Genomic DNA, 20531 nt, shown 5'->3' on the forward strand with positions numbered 1-20531 from the left:
GCAACATCGCGTGGCGTTCGGGGACCGTGCCTCTGGACTGGCAGACCGGGGTGGTGGTCCCTCTGTTCAAGAAGGGGGACCGGAGGGTGTGTTCCAACTACAGAGGGATCACACTCCTCAGCCTCCCGGGTAAGGTCTATTCCAAGGTACTGGAGAGGAGAATCCGACCGATAGTCGAACCTCGGATTCAGGAGGAGCAGAGTGGTTTTCGTCCCGGTCGTGGAACACTGGACAAGCTCTATACCCTCCATCAGGTGCTCGAGGGTTCATGGGAGTTTGCCCAACCAGTCCACATGTGCTTTGTGGATCTGGAGAAGGCTTTCGACCGTGTCCCTCGGGGTGTCCTTTGGGGGGTGCTCCGGGAGTACGGGGTCCGGGGCCCTTTGCTCAGGGCTGTCCGGTCCCTGTATGACCGGAGCAGGAGCTGTGTCCGCATTGCCGGCAGTAAGTCAGACCTGTTCCCAGTGCATGTTGGACTCCGCCAGGGCTGCCCTGTGTCACCGGTTCTGTTCATAATTTTTATGGACAGAATTTCTAGGCGCAGTCAGGGGTCGGAGGGTGTCCGGTTTGGGGACGACAAGATCTCATCTCTGCTGTTTGCAGACGATGTTGTCCTGATGGCTCCATCAAACCCGGACCTGCAACATGCACTGGGACGGTTTGCAGCCGAGTGTGAAGCGGCTGGGATGAGAATCAGCACCTCCAAATCCGAGGCCATGGTTCTCGACCGGAAAAAGGTGGCTTGCCCTCTCCAGGTGGGTGGGGTGTCCTTGCCCCAAGTGGAGGAGTTCAAGTATCTCGGGGTCTTGTTCACGAGTGAGAGAAGGATGGAGCGTGAGATCAACAGGCGGATCGGTGCAGCGGCTGCAGTGATGCAGTCACTGCATCGGACCGTTGTGGTGAAGAGGGAGCTGAGCCGAAAGGCAAAGCTCTCTATTTACCGGTCGTCTACGTTCCTACCCTCACCTATGGTCATGAGCTTTGGGTAGTGACCGAAAGAACAAGATCGCGGATACAAGCGGTCGAAATGAGTTTCCTCCGCCGTGTGGCTGGGCGCTCCCTTAGAGATAAGGTGAGGAGCTCGGCCACACGGGGGGAGCTCGGAGTAGAGCCGCTGCTTCTCCACGTCGAGAGGAGCCAGCTGAGGTGGCTCGGGCATCTGTTCCGGATGCCTCCTGGGCGCCTCCCTGGGGAGGTGGTTCAGGCATGTCCCACTGGGAAGAGGCCCCGGGGAAGACCCAGGACACGCTGGAGAGACTATGTCTCTTGGCTGGCCTGGGAACGCCTCGGGATCCCCCCGGAGGAGTTAGAGGAAGTGTCTGGGGAGGAGGAAGTCTGGGAGTCCCTGCTCAGACTGCTGCCCCCGCGACCCGGCCCCGGATAAAGCGGCAGAAGATGGATAAATGGATGGATGGTAAGAGTTCTAGTTCACTGCAGTCATTGACACTTCAGACTAAAATATATTGCTTATTGATACTCTTGCCAGTTTTGGTGCTGCACGATAAGAGTGTGAGACCGAACACAGGTGCACACTCCACCTGCATTTCCCCCCATGTTTTCAAGGTCGGGCTCAGGTATAAAATGGTGCACGGGCCATTTTTGCTCTTAGTTGAAGTATTTTTGACACGGTTCAGACATGCTCAGGTTCCTGTTGTTGACAAGCCTCGCCGCCATGGGTAAGAACGACAAAATGTAATTACTTTCTCTGACAACCTTTCTTATCATCTAAACATTGTTGACTACATTTGACACATAAATATTTTTGTTGAATTACCGGTGAACTAGAAGCAGAATCTGAACAAATTAAATACATTATTGCTTTAGTTTGTTGGAAAAAGAAAAATAACTTTCTCTTGTCTGTATTGTACAGTATCACCCTAACTTTTTGAGCCTTCTTTCAAAACTAAAATGATGTGCACAAGTCAATTACATCTGAATTTCTTTCCATTTTCCATCTCCAACTTCTCCACAAGTAAACAAATTCACAAATCATCTTCATTGAGCTGTTTGTTTGCTCTGTGGGATTTCAGCGCTGGCGCAGCTGAGGCCCGAGCCCAGGTTCATGGAGGACATAAATGGAAGGGTGGTGGGTGGAGAGGATGCCAAGCCCAACTCCTGGCCCTGGCAGGTAATCAAAAACATGAAACATCTAATAAAAAGTGCACCTTGAAATTATGAAGCTCAACAGTGACAGTTTATGTTGTCTAACTAGCAACCAAACCCTATTTTAGGTTTTTGGATTGAAACAAACTAGGATGTTAGATTGCTTATCGTCTTAGCCTCCCTCTCTTTAACCTTGTTATAGTTGTCTTTCCTCATCATTCGTTTATTACTCAAAATTGCATTTTGAATGATTGATGCATGTTTGAGTAATCATGTATTTGAGTCCTCAGAAAATTCACCTAACCTCCTCTATCCACACATCCCACATCCCAGCATTTAGTTGTGATTATTTCAATTGGACAAACATAAAATAAAAATTCCCCTGCCTTCAGTGAAAGGCCATCATGAAGAGGCGGGGCTTATCAGGTCTGCAGTTTTTAACAGGAAGTAAATGGACCTGTTTCTATAACTAAGCTGTTTAAATTAATATTGCAGTTAACAATTAACAAAATGTAAAATGGTGACCAATTTTTGTTGTAGTTTGATAGTAAATTCAAGAGAAAAATCATAATATGTCTCCTATAAATTCTAAATATTTAAATTTGTCTATATGTCTATGGGGAAAATTTATGGAAAATGTACACGCTTGGACTGTTGAGCTCCAAAGAGAATAAACAAACATGATGACACATGAGTGGGAGTTGTTTCCAATCTCATATTGTATATAGATTATACAGAAAATTTAGCAAGAAACTATATTTGTCCCTACTTAAAATGTGCTTTTCCTAACAGATCTCTCTTCAGTACCAATCTGGCTCCAGATATTACCACACCTGCGGGGGCACCCTGATCACTCCTGGCTGGGTCATGACCGCTGCCCACTGTGTTGACAGGTACTGCTCTAATTTTACAAGACAATTTATAAGCACCGCAGCATTGTTTTTAATAAATAGCCATGGAAGTGTGGCTGCGCATCAGTGTCAGACCCCTCCAACCATTTTGGCAAGGCGGTTGAAGTGTCACACCCAGAATACAACTGCAGTGTACGCTTGGATTGACCCGCTAACCTCTTTGTCTTGTGGGGAAACACTTTACAAATGAGTCGGTGTAATCCCTCATTCGTCCAGGCGTGTTCCATAGTAGAAAAAGCTTCAGTTGTAGTCATCTGGACTCAGTTTGCAAAAATAGACGTTTCGACTCTCATCCAAGAGTCATTGTCAATAACAGAATTTAGGTCGAGAACTCCGATATTAATACTGTTCTGTGGTAAGACCCACCCATTGGGAGGAGCCTTCCTGAAGTAGAAAGAGTTGTTTGTTTCAACAGAAACTCCCCCCTTGTATCTACCGAGCTAGCCTATTCAGAATCTTAATGGGCTATTAGAATCCTCTTTGTCTTTGTGACACCCTGGCTCAACCACCCTGAGTACCTGATTAGCATCTGAATGTCCTCTACCTTTCCAGGGGTTCAGTAACCCATTATAAATAACAGGAAGATTAAACCTTAGCCCTCCATTTCTGTTTAAAGAAGGTCTTTCTTTTTTAACAAAAATAGCTTCCTTAACTCCTCTTTCAAACCATCTTTTCTCCCTGCTTAAAACCTTCACATCACCGTCTTCAAACGAGTGATTAGAGGCTTCAAGATGGAGATGCACGGCGCTCTGTGGTCCTGAACTAGAATTTCTTCTGTGCTGATAAAGCCTCTTGTGTAGAGGCTGTTTCGTCTCACCTATGTACTTTCCTGTACCTGTGTAACTTTCTTCACTGCATTGGATCGAATAAACTACATTGCTCTGTTTTTGAGTCGGCAACTTGTCCTTTGGGTAAACCAGTTTTTGTCTTAAAGTGTTTCCTGGTTTAAAATAAACAGGGACTTCGTGTTGTCTAAAAATTCTCTGCAGTTTTTCCGAGAGGCCAGACACATAAGGGATAGAGACACCCTTCCTTCTCTGTTCAGTTTCCCTTTTCTCCTGCTTCTTGGTTCTCTTCACTCTGTTGAGAGCCCAAGCGGGGTAACCACAGGCTGAGAGGGCATTACGGACATGTTTTTTCTCTTTCTTCTTGCCCTCTGAGCTGGTGGGCACACCTTGAGCTCTGTGTTGTAAGGTTCTGATCACCCCCAGCTTGTGCTGTAGTGGGTGGTTGGAACCAAAGAGCAGATACTGGTCCGTGTGTGTAGGTTTCCTATATACTTCTATTTGGAGTTTCCCGTCCTCTCCTCTGATCCTATATACTCCAAATAAGCCGACTCAAAAACAGAGCAATGTAGTTTATTCGATCCAATGCAGTGAAGAAAGTTGTAAAGAACGTTACATAGGTGAGACGAAACAGCCTCTACACAAGAAATACTAGTTCAGGACCACAGAGCGCCGTGCATCTCCATCTTGAAGCCTCTAATCACTTGTTTGAAGACGGTGAGGTGAAGGTTTTAAGCAGGGAGAAAAGATGGTTTGAAAGAGGAGTCAAGGAAGCTATTTTTGTTAAAAAAGAAAGACCTTCTTTAAACAGAAATGGAGGGCTAAGGTTTAATCTTCCTGTTATTTATAATGGGTTACTGAACCCCTGGAAAGGTAGAGGACATTCAGATGCTAATCAGGTACTCAGGGTGGTTGAGCCAGGGTCTCACAAAGACAAAGAGGTTTCTAATAGCCCATTAAGATTCTGAATAGGCTAGCTCGGTAGATACAAGGGGGGAGTTTCTGTTGAAACAAACAACTCTTTCTACTTCAGGAAGGCTCCTCCCAATGGGCGGGTCTTACCACAGAACAGTATTAATATCGGAGTTCTCGACCTAAATTCTGTTATTGACAATGACTCTTGGATGAGAGTCGAAACGTCAATTTTTGCAAACTGAGTCCAGATGACTACAACTGAAGCTTTTTCTACTACTTTACAAATGAGTTACTGCTGTCCATACCACCTTGAAAATGTACAATGAGTCATAGGGGCAAGGGCGCAGACTAGCATTCATGTTATTATTTTCATATATTTATCTATTTTGCCCTGAATAATCACTTGGTGCATTTTGTTTCTCCAGTGCTGGTAGAGTTTACCGTGTTGTCATGGGAGATCACAGCCTGAGCGACAACAGCGGCACAGAGCAGATCAAGGCAGTGGAACAGATCTTCATCCACCCCAGATGGGACTCCTACAGAGTCTCTAATGGGTGAGTTCTTTTCACACATTAGCTTAACGCAAGAAGTTACCAGGTTACAGTTCATAACACATGTTGTGCAAAATGTACCTCTTTGAAATTCAAACCATGTTATAACATTGTTTCCCCATCAAGAACACAGCTGCAGTTGAGTTTAGTTTCATTAACGCTAGTTTTATGAATCCTGTTTAGATCCATCTCTCCCCTCCGAGCGTCAAAAACACTCCATTCTGAATTTCCTTAATGATGCCATAGCCTACCAATGACATGGCTCCCACGTCGTCTGCTCTGTTTCTAAGTCCATAAATCATACAATAATTCATTACAACTGTGTGGCTAGGTAGCATTTGTTTCTCTCTTCTGTGAAATTCTCAATGCAGCCAGTAGATGGAGCTTAAAGGTCTGTTCCTAGCATGGCAAAATAAAAGAGTGATATAGTAAACCCCCTATAGTTTTTTTTCTTTACTCTTTACTTTGTCCTTTAGCTCTTAGCTGAAGGACTGCCTCAGAATTCCATTACGTCCCTTTGTGGCTAAAATTTGTTCCTGTTCTTCCTGTCTGAGTATGATATATGGCTGTGCTCAGGTATGACATTGCCCTGCTCCGCCTTGCCTCCGATGCCACCCTGAACGCCTACGTCAAGCTGGGAACACTGCCCCCTGCAGGCCAGATCTTGCCTCACGACAACCTGTGCTACGTCACCGGCTGGGGACGCACCATGAGTCAGTCATTACGACACTAAACATGCAATACACGCATTTAGTACATTTCATTTAAGTCATTTCAATAATACACATGTAGCAAGTAAGTCCTTTTTTAGAATTGAAAGTGTTATGTCTGATTTTGAGTTGAGTTATTATAGCAGCAGGAAAAGTATTAGCTAGGGTTGCTCCTCAGCTTCGACCGTTTGCCGTATGTCTTTCCCGATGTGAAGCTACAGCTGTACTCTACAATGATGAAAACATATTCATTGATGACTATTCTAAAAAACAGATCAAGAGAAAAACTAAATCATTCACATGTCTCAAATTGTCAAGGTAGAGCATTTGCAGATTCACCCAAGGAAAAAGTATTAGGAAGTAGATTTAACAGGGAATACTGACTGTCCAGCTCTGAACTGAAATTATATTGATTTTGTGTTGATCTTTTGCAGCCGGCGGGCCCCTGCCTGACATCCTTCAGCAGGCCGTGCTCCCTCTGGTGGGTCACAAGGAGTGCACCGCGCCCGACTGGTGGGGCAGCACTGTGAAGGACACCATGGTGTGTGGTGGAGGTGGAGACAAGGCTGGATGCAACGTAAGTCTATTTATTTTTTGCATTAATCATTTTTTACATTAAAACCTGTTAGTGGATGCATGGGGTGTATTAACAAGATATAAAACTGCATAAGCATGTTGAGGAGCATCTCAAAAAGTGCAGATTTTTTGTAATTACAGTTAGTGACCAGTGTATATCACAAAGAGCTGATGAGGCGCCTGCGCTGATGGTGTTGTCTTAGTTCATCTGTACTCAGTCTCATGCTCACTACTTTAACAAGTGATAGATCTGGAGTAAATGCTGGCCCATAGTCTAGTCCAAAAGATGACAGAAAGTACTAAAATATACATAAATACCAAATACATCAGTTGTATAGCGCACTGTTTCCCAACCATGGGTACGGTATGTGGTATGGAGACCTGGGGCACTTGGAATGGCTTAAAAAAGTAATCTTATTTGAGGAAAAAAATATCTGTAGTAAATTTCACATCCTAAAGAATATTTGGTAGATTTTAGACCTCAATTTAATTCAAACACAAAACAATTATAGCAATGATTGACAATATACTAGTGCAATAAACAGACTTATATACCTGGTACCTGAGTCAAGAGGTACTCAGAGTATGAGACAAAGCTTAGTGGGTACTGTACTCGAGACAGAAAAGGTTGGGAACCACGAGTTTAGAGGACGGTCAATGTAATGTTACTTTAAGTAGACCATCTGATGCAAAATGTATGGAAAATGAAGATGCAAATGATGAGATCCTGGATGTAAAAATCCCAAACAATCATACATTACAACAAGGTGTGATGGTGCAATTGATAAGCGTATGTGTTTTCTTCTCAGGGTGACTCTGGCGGCCCCTTGAACTGCCTGGTCAACGGCGAATATGTGGTCACTGGTATCGCTAGCTTCGTGTCCGGGTATGGTTGTAACTACCCCAAGAAGCCCACCGTCTTCACCCGCGTTTCTGCCTACATCGACTGGATGGACTCGGTCGGTTCACTGCGCTCGTAAAACCACGAGGAATGATCAGTCATAAAGTGTGTTATCGGGGTAAAATAATGTTTCTGCTCTTCCCAACAGATCATGAAATGAAGAGTTACGGATTCTCGGAGATAGAAACCGGACCATCTCTCTGCAGTTTCACAAATATCTTGCTGACGAATTAAAATACATTTTAAATTCTGACTCCAGACTGTATTCCTTTTGAAATTATCTGACTTTTATGATTTTTTTGTGGAGGCATGTGTTGAAAGCAAATTTTGTAGTGTGGCATATGCAGCTTGTAAATTCAATTCAAGACAGAAGCATTGTTAGTGTTATTTTAAAGAGAGTGTCTGCAGAGCCGCGGCGCGCGGCCGAAACTGCCATGTTATTTTGTGCCAGCCGCGCGCCGCGGCTCCTGAAACTGCTGCTCTATTTGACAGCGTTTTAGCGCCGTTTTAGACCGCGCCGGGTTAAGTTAGGGTTAGGGTTAAGGTTAAGGTTAGGGTTAGGGTTAGGGTTAAGGTTAGGGTTAGGGTTAGGGTTAGGGTTAGGGTTAGGGTTAAGGTTAGGGTCAGGGTTAGGGTCAGGGTTAGGGTCAGGGTTAGCCATGAGGCTATATGGCAGTGCCGCGGTTCCTGAAACTGCTCGGCCATTTGACCGCGCCGCGGCTCTGCAGCCACGGCCTTGAAAATAAGGAACATTTAAAACAAGGACTTTCCCAAACGAGGACATGAATGTGGATAAAATTAACTCTATGGAAAGAAAACAGTACCACAAAGTACAGTGTTTTATGTTTAAGACTAAATGTAAAATGTGTGACCATCTAATTCTTTCACACTATGTCATAATACAATGCCACAACTTTACCTTATGATTTATGAGAAAGACTGTTGTGTGTCCAGTGCTTTGCTGAGGACAGAACAGACTCAAAGCAGATTTTAGAAATGTCACTCTGCAGGTGTGATCCAGTCTCATACAAATCAGCTTGCTCTGTTGGAGAATGTCATGTTGTTACATAAGTTATTACCATAAAAAAAACATGTTTTGTCAGTTTGCAGGGGCAGGATAATTGGTGCTTCTCATTGATGTGGAGTTGTTAAACTAGTGAGAAGAGTAAGTGTTTGGAGAGAGGGTAATTGGAGATTATGCAATTGGAAAGACAAAACCAACAACAGTATGCACAACATCTGGTATTTTAAGGAGTGGTGTAAGAAACACAAACGTGCAATGTAATTAATATTTTCAACATAGGGCTTTTGTCTCTTATTAGTCACACACTCAGAGTGGGAATGTTACACAGAACAATTGTCAAATATCGTGTTAAACACTAATCAGAGAAGTAATTTATTAAACATTAATGCTCCACCACATGTACTTGAGTAAATGTTGTACTACTGACCTCTGACTATTTTCTGATATGTAAGAGTTCTAGTTCACTGCAGTCATTGACACTTCAGACTAAAATATATTGCTTATTGATACTCTTGCCAGTTTTGGTGCTGCACGATAAGAGTGTGAGACCGAACACAGGTGCACACTCCACCTGCATTTCCCCCCATGTTTTCAAGGTCGGGCTCAGGTATAAAATGGTGCACGGGCCATTTTTGCTCTTAGTTGAAGTATTTTTGACACGGTTCAGACATGCTCAGGTTCCTGTTGTTGACAAGCCTCGCCGCCATGGGTAAGAACGACAAAATGTAATTACTTTCTCTGACAACCTTTCTTATCATCTAAACATTGTTGACAACATTTGACACATAAATATATTTGTTGAATTACCGGTGAACTAGAAGCAGAATCTGAACAAATTAAATACATTATTGCTTTAGTTTGTTGGAAAAAGAAAAATAACTTTCTCTTGTCTGTATTGTACAGTATCACCCTAACTTTTTGAGCCTTCTTTCAAAACTAAAATGATGTGCACAAGTCAATTACATCTGAATTTCTTTCCATTTTCCATCTCCAACTTCTCCACAAGTAAACAAATTCACAAATCATCTTCATTGAGCTGTTTGTTTGCTCTGTGGGATTTCAGCGCTGGCGCAGCTGAGGCCCGAGCCCAGGTTCATGGAGGACATAAATGGAAGGGTGGTGGGTGGAGAGGATGCCAAGCCCAACTCCTGGCCCTGGCAGGTAATCAAAAACATGAAACATCTAATAAAAAGTGCACCTTGAAATTATGAAGCTCAACAGTGACAGTTTATGTTGTCTAACTAGCAACCAAACCCTATTTTAGGTTTTTGGATTGAAACAAACTAGGATGTTAGATTGCTTATTGTCTTAGCCTCCCTCTCTTTAACCTTGTTATAATTGTCTTTCCTCATCATTCGTTTATTACTCAAAATTGCATTTTGAATGATTGATGCATGTTTGAGTAATCATGTATTTGAGTCCTCAGAAAATTCACCTAACCTCCTCTATCCACACATCCCACATCCCAGCATTTAGTTGTGATTATTTCAATTGGACAAACATAAAATAAAAATTCCCCTGCCTTCAGTGAAAGGCCATCATGAAGAGGCGGGGCTTATCAGATCTGCAGTTTTTAACAGGAAGTAAATGGACCTGTTTCTATAACTAAGCTGTTTAAATTAATATTGCAGTTAACAATTAACTAAATGTAAAATGGTGACCATTTTTTGTTGTAGTTTAATAGTAAATTCAAGAGAAAAAGCATAATATGTCTCCTATAAATTCTAAATATTTCAATTGTCTATGTCTAGGGCACAAATTGATGGAAAATGCTTGGACTGTTGAGCTCCAAAGAGAATAAACAAACATGATGACACATGAGTGGGAGTTGTTTCCAATCTCATATTTTATATAGATTATACAGAAAATTTAGCAAGAAACTATATTTGTCCCTACTTAAATGTGCTTTTCCTTACAGATCTCTCTTCAGTACCAATCTGGCTCCAGATATTACCACACCTGCGGGGGCACCCTGATCACTCCTGGCTGGGTCATGACCGCTGCCCACTGTGTTGACAGGTACTGCTCTAATTTTACAAGACAATTTATAAGCACCGCAGCATTGTTTTTAATAAATAGCCATGGAAGTGTGGCTGCGCATCAGTGTCAGACCCCTCCAACCATTTTGGCAAGGCGGTTGAAGTGTCACACCCAGAATACAACTGCAGTGTACGCTTGGATTGACCCGCTAACCTCTTTGTCTTGTGGGGAAACACTTTACAAATGAGTTACTGCTGTCCATACCACCTTGAAAATGTACAATTAGTCATAGGGGCAAGGGCGCAGACTAGCATTCATGTTATTATTTTTCATATATTTATCTATTTTGCCCTGAATAATCACTTGGTGCATTTTGTTTCCCAGGGATGGTATGGTTTACCGTGTTGTCATGGGAGATCACAGCCTGAGCGACAACAGCGGCAGAGAGCAGATCAAGGCAGTGGAACAGATCTTCATCCACGCCGGATGGGACTCCTCCAGTGTTGCCAATGGGTGAGTTCTTTTCACACATTAGCTCAACACAAGAAGTTAGCACGTTAGTTCCTCATCTGCTAACATACAGCAGGTTAATCCCCCAGCTAGATAATTCATTAAAAAAAAATCACAACTAAAATCTCCCACACAACCACAGCTTTGCATTCATGGCCATCCTAATAAAGTTTTATTTTTACACAATCAGGTTAAGGCCAGGGTTAGGGTTCAATTCAGGAACAGTTCATAACACATGTTATGCAAAATGTACTTATTTTAACTTTAAACCATGTTATAACATTGTAGAAAAAGTTTGTTTTAAAAAAAACAGTCCAGATGACTACAACTGAATCTTTTTCTACAATAGAACACTCCTGGACGAATGAGGGATTACACCGACATGTTATAACATTGTTTCCCCATCAAAAACACAGCTGGAGTTGAGTTTAGTTTCATTAACGCTAGTTTTATGAATCCTGTTTTGATCCATCCCTCCCCTCCGAGCGTCAAAAACACTCCATTCTGAATTTCCTTAATGATGTCATAGCCTACCAATGACATGGCTCCCAGGTCGTCTGCTCTGTTTTTAAGTCCATAAATCATACAATAATTCATTACAACTGTGTGGCTGGGTAGCATTTGTTTCTCTCTTCTGTGAAATTCCCAATGCAGCCAGTAGATGGAGCTTAAAGGTCCGTTCCAAGTATGGCAAAATCCCGCCCAGGTTAGGATTTTAAGACAGGTTTCCTAAACGAGTCCTGGCAGAACAAGAACATAGAAAAATAAAAAATAAAAAAACAAATAAAAGCAAGCTCAGCTCAAGATCTGGAGAAGGGTCCCTGGGTGCTGTAGGCCTACTGCTGCTGCCCACTGCTCCTGGCACATTTCTTATTCTTCAGCACTGATGGATGGGACAAATGCAGTGGACACATTTTCTTATGGGATCATTAAATCTAAAGTAAAAAAGATGATGCCACTCTATAATAACACCTTCATGAAGTGTAAACAAAGACTACTACTACTTAAACAATCACCAGATTTTTTTCATGTAATTAAGTAAAATATTTGTTTGTAAAAGCAGCACTAACTATGCATTAACATAACATAATAATTTATTCGTTTTTTTTAAAAACTTTGTCTTTTAGCTCTAGCTCAGAATTCCATTACGTCCCTTTGTAGCTAAAATTTGTTCCTGTTCTTCCTGTCTGAGTATGATATATGGCTGTGCTCAGGTATGACATTGCCCTGCTCCGCCTTGCCTCCGATGCCACCCTGAACGCCTACGTCAAGCTGGGAACACTGCCCCCTGCAGGCCAGATCTTGCCTCACAACAACCTGTGCTACGTCACCGGCTGGGGACGCACCATGAGTCAGTCATTACGACACTAAACATGCAATACACGCATTTAGTACATTTCATTTTAGTCATTTCAATAATACGAATGTAGCAAGTAAGTCCTTTTTAGAATTGAAAGTGATATGTCTAATTTTGAGTTGAGTTATTATAGCAGCAGGAAAAGTATTAGCTAGGTTTGCAATTTAACTGAGAATACTGACTGTCCTGCTCTGAACTGAAATTATATTGATTTTGTGTTGATCTTTTGCAGCCGGCGGGCCCCTGCCTGACATCCTTCAGCAGGCCGTGCTCCCTCTGGTGGGTCACAAGGAGTGCACCGCGCCCGACTGGTGGGGCAGCACTGTGCAGAACACCATGGTGTGTGGTGGAGGTGGAGAAAAGTCTGGATGCAACGTAAGTCTATTTATTTTTTACATTAATCAATGTTTACACCTGTCACCTTTAGTGAGTGCATGGGATATATTAACAAACAAGTAAAACTGTACAAGCGCGTTAAGAAAAGCAGCATCTCAAAAAGTGCAGATTTTTTGTAGTTACGGTTAGTGACCAGTGTATATCACAAAGAGCTGATGAGGCACCTGCGCTGATGGTGTTGTCTTAGTTCATCTGTACTCAGTCTCATGCTCACTACTTTAACAAGTGACAGATCTGGAGTAAATGCTGGCTCATAGTCTAGTCCAAAAGATGACATACTAAAATATGTACCAAATAAATAAATTCCAAATACATCAGTTGTATAGCGCACTTTTTCCCAACCAGGGGTACGGTATGTGGTATGGAGACCTGGGGCACTTGGAATATTATTCGGGGGGAAAAAATCTCTGTAGTACATTTTACATCCTCAAGAATATTTGGTAGATTTTAGACCTCAATTTAATTCAAACAAAAAACAATTATAGCAATGATTGACAATATACTAGTGCAATAAACAGACTTATATACCTAGTACCTGAGTCAAGAGGTACTCAGAGTATGAGACAAAGCTTAGTGGGTACTGTACTCGAGACAGAAAAGGTTGGGAACCACGAGTTTAGAGGACGGTCAATGTAATGTTACTTTAAGCAGACCATCTGATGCAAAATGTATGCAAAATGAAGATGCAAATGATGAGATCCTGGATGTAAAAATCCCAAACAATCATACGTTACAACAAGGTGTGATGGTGCAATTGATAAGCGTATGTGTTTTCTTCTCAGGGTGACTCTGGCGGCCCCTTGAACTGCCTGGTCAACGGCGAATATGTGGTCACTGGTATCGCTAGCTTTGTGTCCGGGTATGGTTGTAACTACCCCAAGAAGCCCACCGTCTTCACCCGCGTTTCTGCCTACATCGACTGGATGGACTCGGTCGGTTCACTGCGCTCGTAAAACCACGAGGAATGATCAGTCATAAAGTGTGTTATCGGGGTAAAATAATGTTTCTGCTCTTCCCAACAGATCATGAAATGAAGAGTTACGGATTCTCGGAGATAGAAACCGGACCATCTCTCTGCAGTTTCACAAATATCTTGCTGACAAATTAAAATACATTTTAAATTCTGACTCCAGACTGTATTCCTTTTGAAATTATCTGACTTTTATGATTTTTTTGTGGAGGCATCAAAGCAAGTTTTGTAGTGTGGCATATGCAGCGTGTAAATTCAATTCAAGACAGAAGCTGCATCCCATTGTTAGTTTTATTTTGAAATAAGGAACATTTAAAACAAGGACTTACCCAAACGAGGACATGAATTTGGATAAAATTAACTCTATGTTAAGCAAACAGTACCACAAAGTACAGTGTTTTATGTTTAAGACTAAATGTAAAATGTGTGACCATCTAATTCTTTCACACTATGTCATAATACAATGCCACAACTTTACCTTATGATTTATGAGAAAGACTGTTGTGTGTCCAGTGCTTTGCTGAGGACAGAACAGACTCTGAGCAGATTTTAGAAATGTCACTCTGCAGGTGTGATCCAGTCTCACACAAATCAGCCTGCTCTGTTGGAGAATGTCATGTTGTTACATAAGTTATTACCATAAAAAACCATGTTTTGTCAGTTCTCAGGGGCAGGATAATTGGTGCTTCTCATTGATGTGGAGTTGTTAAACTAGTGAGAGTAGAACCATTGAAATTGAAGTCAGAATTGTCACGGCCCGACATACAAAATAAGGAACAATTCTTCAGTTACTCCTGGCTCTACTTCACTTAAGCTTTGAATGATGGGCTAAATAAAGTCTTCCCAAATAAAATATAGATTTTTTTTGTGTCGAATCAATTTTAAACTGAAAACTGCTATACAAAACAAATGTTGAATGAATAACTACACGGCTGTGCACCGGTAATTGATATGACTTGATATGTTAAATCCTAGATCGATCAAAGGTGCAGTGTGCAATGTTTAATACTATAGGTAATGTTTATGCCATACTGTGGAACATTCCAGTTAAGGCAAGGGAGACAGAAAAAGTTCCGCGGTGCACCTTTAATATGACCTAGTAGTTGTAACTTACTCACTGCCAACTCTATTGTAACATTTTTACAATTATAATGGTTTGTGTACTTCCCTGGTAATAAAGAACCAAATTGTTTTCTCAATTTGTTTTGTTCCGATAGCTTGTCAGCGTTGTCACAAAAGTATTTTTCTTCAAAGCAATATGAAAATAATTCAACTCTTTGTCTCCGCACAAGATTCTCTCCAGCACTGACTGTTTTCACAATCTTTTACTGAAAGGACATTTTGGTTTTCAACACTGAACAAAACGAGGATCTAAAAGAGTTGTCAACTTGTGGTGAAAATCCCATTGTAAACAAATGCTTTGACAGGTCTTTACAAATATTGGGTATTTTTGACATTTAATTCTGAAAACTGAGAGTATTTTGGGGAGTAAGAGCAGAAGTCGCAAGTGGCAAAAATGACAATAATAACGTATTCATTCAGAGACCAAGGGCCCCGCCAACCAAAGTGAATGGTCTGTCACATCAGAGGAATGTTGTTGTGTTTACCATAAGGTCTTTGGTTACAGTTAATAAAGTAAAGGAGAGTATTGCTTTCGATTACGCTAGTTGTTTGAGTGACAAATATTACACGATCAAAGATGTTTTGTACTGTTACATTACTGTTGTGGGTGAGTTTTCCTTTTACTATTTTATCTACTCCCATTTCAATTGGGCCCTAACATCTTGCATACAGGGCCTCAAAAGAAACAGCCCTGTATCAGTATTTATTTGTTCAGGAGTGGTCCACAGTAGTGAAGGTTTGAAGGATTGTCATCTGGACAATGTTTGTGAAAGTGAGGTGTTTCAGATATCATCTGGAAGTGCCTGTCAATCTGAACCCTTAGCTACATGTACAAAGAACTGTAAAGCCTTCTGTTCCAATTATGAATGTGTTTGTCTCAAGATCTGTGTGTTTACTCAAAATAAGAAAAACACAAATACTTTCCAATACTGTTAATGGAGTGTAGTTGGAGATACAATTATGAAAGTTTGAAGCAATCTGAACATTTACGTAGTCTTTACAGTCAAGAAAGTACAGAAATATGGCTGTGCCATGTGCTTCTTTTATGAAAAAAGTCACTTCTGAGCACTGCTGTTCTGTATTATTTCTGTATTAACTTTCTACAGACATTCAGGTTAATTAAATTCTTATTTCTATCTATTGATGTTTGTGTTGCACCGAAACGCCAGGAGAAGTTCTTATGTCCGTGAGTTATGCTCATTGACAAATGGCAATAAACTTTATTCTGATTCTGAACTTTATTCTGATTCTGATTTATATTACGCACATTATTTCCCTACATTTACAAGGAAACACTACTCAATTGGATATTTTTACCATGTGTAAAATAAAATTTGCTTAACCAATAAAGAAATTGCGCCTTCCTGCAACAAAAACAAGGACATCATCATCATAGCCTCTGAAAGCAAACCATATAGAATGTTTCTCTTCCTTTGTGAACTAAATATATTTGTCATTTATGGGTTTCAGCTTCCTGTTAAATGCAAAACTTTTAAGACCTTTTCCTCATTCAGTAGATTTAATATTAGTTTTGAAATGTTTATCGATGGGGGAACGGTCCTAGATTCTCATCATTCAGAAACCCATGGATAACGCACAACATACAGTAGAAGTACATACAGTACGAATCATATACATTTGCTTGACTCAGCCTTTCCCAGACCCAGATAACAGTGATAAGTGTGGGAGAGCAGCAGGTGGACCCTACAAACATTATGTACATACACACAATAGTCTGGTATATAAAGAGAGAGGGAAAAGCAGCCACCACTGAGGAACATTCAGCTGACCATTGACCACAGACATGCTCAAGTTTGTCCTGTTGACCACGCTCGCAGCCCTGGGTAAGGAAATTTAACCTGTAGTTAGTGAATTCATCAATTGGTTGTTTATAAGTAAAAGCTCTTTAATCCTTCAGTTTAAATTGAATTGCACTCCCATTCATTGTAAAAAAAAAAAAAAAAAATCGGTCCAGATGTTAGTGTGAGATAGTACTATTTGTTTTCTGCTTTGCAAGGCACAAATCTGTTCAGTTTTCAAGATATTCTGATACTGAAATGGATTTTGCGCCAAAGTCCGTGATGTGAGGAACAATGGACATCTTTGTTTTCTGTAATCGTCCAGCATGTGGTGTGAAACTTAATCTTAAACAGAACATATACTTATGCCATGTTTGCTCCTCTCCGTCAGTGCTGGCCGAGCTGGAGCCCCAGCCCAGGTATCTGGAGGACAGTGTGGAGGAGAGGGTGGTTGGGGGAGAGGTGGCCAAACCACACTCTTGGCCCTGGCAGGTACATTAAACATGCGCAGTTCACACATTTAACTTACACTTGTCATGCAAACATGAAGGAATATATGTTTGTAAAAATTAAACATGTATAGTTTTTAAATCAATACTACAACTACTACAAATGCAGACTATTACTTTTAAATAATCACTACTACTATTGCCACAATGTTGGTTTACACAATAACAAGGCAAGGCAAGTTTATAAAGCACAAGGAAATCTAAAGTGCTTCACACAACAGGACAAAAATACATTTAAGACATGACAGAAATAACAAAACAGATTTGTATTTGGTTTCCATAGATCTCACTTCAGTACAAGAGTGGGTCCAGCTTCTACCACACTTGCGGAGGCACCCTGATCAGGAGAGGATGGGTCATGACTGCTGCCCACTGTGTCGACAGGTATCACAGCAATAATCTCCTGTGTTTTACATGATCTTACATGGCCTTGATCTTTGGGGGTTCTCCAGGGGTCGATGCTGGGACCCCTACTGTTCAATCTCTACATGCTGTTGTTTGGCCATGTATTATGCAGCAATGACATATGCTCCCACAGCTATGCAGATGACACTCAGATCTATATTTCACTGACAATTGGTGAATATGGGCCATGGGTCATTGCGTCCAACTTTCTCCAGCTAAACACACGATAACTGATCTCAGAATGCTGCTACTGACTAGCCCTGTGGTTCCTGGGTCTCTGCACAAGCTTTTTGTAGCCTAGAAAATATAATTTAAAAACTATATTTGTGTGCTCATCAAATTTTTAAAAGAGGCACACACTCAAACATTTCATAGGACCACATTTAGCTTTGATTACAGCGCACAGTCGCTGTGGCATCTTTCAGTAAGCTTCTGCAATATCAAAATATTTATTTCCATCCAGTGTTGCATTATTTTTCACAGATAGACCTTGTATTGATGATGGGAGAGAGTGACCACTGCACAAAGCCTTCTCCAGCTCGTCCCAAACACTCTCACTGGGGTTCAGATCTGTAGTAGATTCGTTTCTGCTTCTCCTTCGATGTTTTCTGTGCTTGATGCCAATGATTTGACCCTGACAAACACACTGACGTCTTTTCCATGACCACGGGATTTGTTTTACAAATTTTGCTCTACAAATAAAATTGCCTTTTTGCATTTTTACAGTAGAAATATTTGTACAAATTGAACAATAAACTTGTGTTCAGATCCAGGACTTGGCGTGTGGTTCTGGGAGACCACAACATCAACAGTCAAGAGGGCCGTGAGCAGTACATGAGCGTGCGCACCGTATACGTGCACCCCAGATGGAACTCCAACAGTGTCGCCGGAGGGTCAGTGTGGCTTGATCCTGTTCAGACACAGTGAGATATCTTTATAACATGTATCTTTGTGATGTTGCCTGAAGTTATGACATCGCCCTGCTGCGCCTGTCGTCTGAGGCTTCCCTCAACAACTACGTGCAGCTGGGAGCCCTGCCACCCTCTGACCAGGTCCTGCCTCACAACAACCCCTGCTACATCTCCGGATGGGGACGCACCCAGAGTGAGACACCTTTCATGTGATAGTCAGTCAGTAGAGGGAACTATTTACTTTGAACTTTGAAAAAATCTTAGAAAAAATCTGTCAGATCACTAAAAAGCCAACAGATAGTGTATTATTTTATTATATATACGGTAGCTAATGTATATTTTTTGGAACAATGTTTTTGGAACTGAACCCACCCTAATTGAATGTTCTGGTTACAACATTTGACTCTGTGTCCAGCTGGTGGTCAGCTCTCTGCCCAGCTCAAACAAGCCTATCTCCCCGTGGTGGATCACAAGACCTGCTCCAGCTATGGCTGGTGGGGCAGCACCGTCAAGAACACCATGGTCTGTGCCGGAGGTGGCAGTGATTCTGGATGCCAGGTACATGTGGGGGAAAATATGCAGGTCGGAAGTATAATATATTGTGTAACAAGTGTGACTACAGTTCCTAAATGCCGCTGGTCCACTGGGGCATATCCTCAGGAGCAGTGCACTTTCACACTAGGTTCTTGCAGCATCAGCAGAGGCATTGTGCGCCAGGCTGTTTCTTGAACCACACAAAGTGTCTAGTTTAGTGCACTCATGTTCTGCTAAAGAGGCCGTCGTGAACACAGAGGGACCATGAGAAGCAGGCTTGAGATTGTGTTGTGGAATAAATGTATTTGTGTGCTACTTTGGTCCTTTAGGGTGACTCTGGCGGCCCTCTGAACTGCAGTGTTGGTGGTAAATGGGTTGTCCACGGTGTGACCAGCTTTGTGTCCTCCTCCGGCTGCAATGCCAACAGGAAGCCCACTGTCTTCACCAGAGCTTCTGCCTACATCAGCTGGATGAACGGCGTAAGTGTTCTCAAAACCCCACATGGAGCTCACTATAGCTTCAAACTAAAAATATGTAAAGTATTAGGCTATAGGTTATAACATATAGTGACACATTGGGTGAAGCATGCTCCCAACAAGTTTGTGGGACAGTTGTGGCTCAGTTGGGTGCCCATCCTTTGATCCGAAGGTTAGTGGTTTGAATCCTGCTCCTGACATGAACATCATTGGTACAGATTGGCAGTTCGACCTTAGCACCCACAGCTGAATACTGACTCTGTGTTCCTGGGTGTAAAGCGCTTTGAGTGCCTCGAAGGTAGAAAAAAACTATATAAATGTTACAATTTGACAACAAATTGATTTTGGTCCAGGGGAAATGTTGTTCATGCTTATGCCTATTTTATATGATCATGTTTGTCCCTATATGGAATAATCTTGCCTAAATATTTCACAAGTGGAATATAAAAAGTACACAACTCAACACACACAGAGGTTTAAATAGTAGCTAAGAAGGCCCGCTTGGAGCCAAACTGACCGAGTTACAATGAGAAGTGCATAACATACCACTTTTGTGAGACGAGTTGACCAAGGAAACTGATCATGTTAGAGAAGGACAAATTCTGTAACAGTTGGATTATGCCTGTCATAGATAGATCCAACCACAGTCATGGTGGTTGTTACGCAAAGGGGGGTAGAAAAAACTATCATCCAATGTATCACACAATCCCACATTTTACTTCTTTCTTCAGATTATGAGCTAAATGGAAGAGTCAACGCCAACGGGAACACCAGACACCACCAAACCATCTGTCTCTGTAAAACTCTATCCCAATAAAGTTTCTTAACATTGTGCATTCAGACTCGGATTATTTATCCTGGGGTAAGACTATAAAATCATATTAGAATTCATTGTGCATATCCTCATTGTGCTTATCTGTATTTTAATTGCATGCACAATTACTGCAGAACAAACAAGCACATTCTGTATCTTTATCTGTATGTTTTATCCATGCAAGTGGAAAAACAGAAACATTATTGACCTGGCCTTTCCCAGAATAGTGAAGCAGTGATAAGCGTGAGAGTGCCACAGGTGGACCCCATGCG

General features: G+C 41.8%; 3 protein-coding genes across 3 annotated transcripts; all 3 read left to right on the forward strand.

The window, feature by feature from the left end:
- Window positions 1–1549: 1549 nt before the first annotated feature.
- Window positions 1550–7705, forward strand: LOC140365402 (elastase-1-like). The gene is made up of 8 exons (XM_072451809.1): window positions 1550–1676; window positions 2031–2128; window positions 2896–2996; window positions 5140–5268; window positions 5842–5978; window positions 6410–6552; window positions 7361–7510; window positions 7601–7705. The coding sequence occupies exons 1-8, from the start codon at window positions 1637–1639 to the stop codon at window positions 7610–7612; spliced, it is 810 nt and encodes a 269-aa protein (XP_072307910.1). The 5' UTR covers window positions 1550–1636; the 3' UTR covers window positions 7613–7705.
- Window positions 7706–9045: 1340 nt separating this feature from the next.
- Window positions 9046–13846, forward strand: LOC140365412 (elastase-1-like). The gene is made up of 8 exons (XM_072451824.1): window positions 9046–9185; window positions 9540–9637; window positions 10395–10495; window positions 10841–10969; window positions 12181–12317; window positions 12556–12698; window positions 13502–13651; window positions 13742–13846. Exons 1-8 carry the CDS (start codon window positions 9146–9148, stop codon window positions 13751–13753), a joined length of 810 nt encoding a protein of 269 aa, XP_072307925.1. The 5' UTR covers window positions 9046–9145; the 3' UTR covers window positions 13754–13846.
- A 2702-nt stretch (window positions 13847–16548) lies between these two features.
- On the forward strand, window positions 16549–20276 carry LOC140365414 (elastase-1-like). The gene is made up of 8 exons (XM_072451826.1): window positions 16549–16655; window positions 17002–17102; window positions 17403–17503; window positions 18292–18417; window positions 18492–18628; window positions 18851–18993; window positions 19299–19448; window positions 20177–20276. The coding sequence occupies exons 1-8, from the start codon at window positions 16616–16618 to the stop codon at window positions 20186–20188; spliced, it is 810 nt and encodes a 269-aa protein (XP_072307927.1). The 5' UTR covers window positions 16549–16615; the 3' UTR covers window positions 20189–20276.
- The last annotated feature ends 255 nt before the right edge of the window (window positions 20277–20531 follow it).

This window comes from Eucyclogobius newberryi, unplaced genomic scaffold, assembly GCF_026437365.1.
Source record: "Eucyclogobius newberryi isolate DKJ021-1_F unplaced genomic scaffold, fEucNew1.0.hap1 SCAF_19, whole genome shotgun sequence".
Lineage (NCBI taxonomy): Eukaryota > Metazoa > Chordata > Actinopteri > Gobiiformes > Gobiidae > Eucyclogobius > Eucyclogobius newberryi.

Coding starts and splice junctions, on each gene's coding strand:
- LOC140365402 (XM_072451809.1), top strand. CDS start 1,637: ATGCTCAGGTTCCTGTTGTTGACAAGCCTCGCCGCCATGG. Junction 5,269..5,841: donor TCCTACAGAGTCTCTAATGG/GTGAGTTCTTTT, acceptor GGCTGTGCTCAG/GTATGACATTGCCCTGCTCC. Junction 5,979..6,409: donor CGGCTGGGGACGCACCATGA/GTCAGTCATTAC, acceptor GATCTTTTGCAG/CCGGCGGGCCCCTGCCTGAC.
- LOC140365412 (XM_072451824.1), top strand. CDS start 9,146: ATGCTCAGGTTCCTGTTGTTGACAAGCCTCGCCGCCATGG. Junction 9,186..9,539: donor GACAAGCCTCGCCGCCATGG/GTAAGAACGACA, acceptor GTGGGATTTCAG/CGCTGGCGCAGCTGAGGCCC. Junction 9,638..10,394: donor CCAACTCCTGGCCCTGGCAG/GTAATCAAAAAC, acceptor TTTTCCTTACAG/ATCTCTCTTCAGTACCAATC.
- LOC140365414 (XM_072451826.1), top strand. CDS start 16,616: ATGCTCAAGTTTGTCCTGTTGACCACGCTCGCAGCCCTGG. Junction 18,418..18,491: donor TCCAACAGTGTCGCCGGAGG/GTCAGTGTGGCT, acceptor TGTTGCCTGAAG/TTATGACATCGCCCTGCTGC. Junction 18,994..19,298: donor GCAGTGATTCTGGATGCCAG/GTACATGTGGGG, acceptor TTGGTCCTTTAG/GGTGACTCTGGCGGCCCTCT.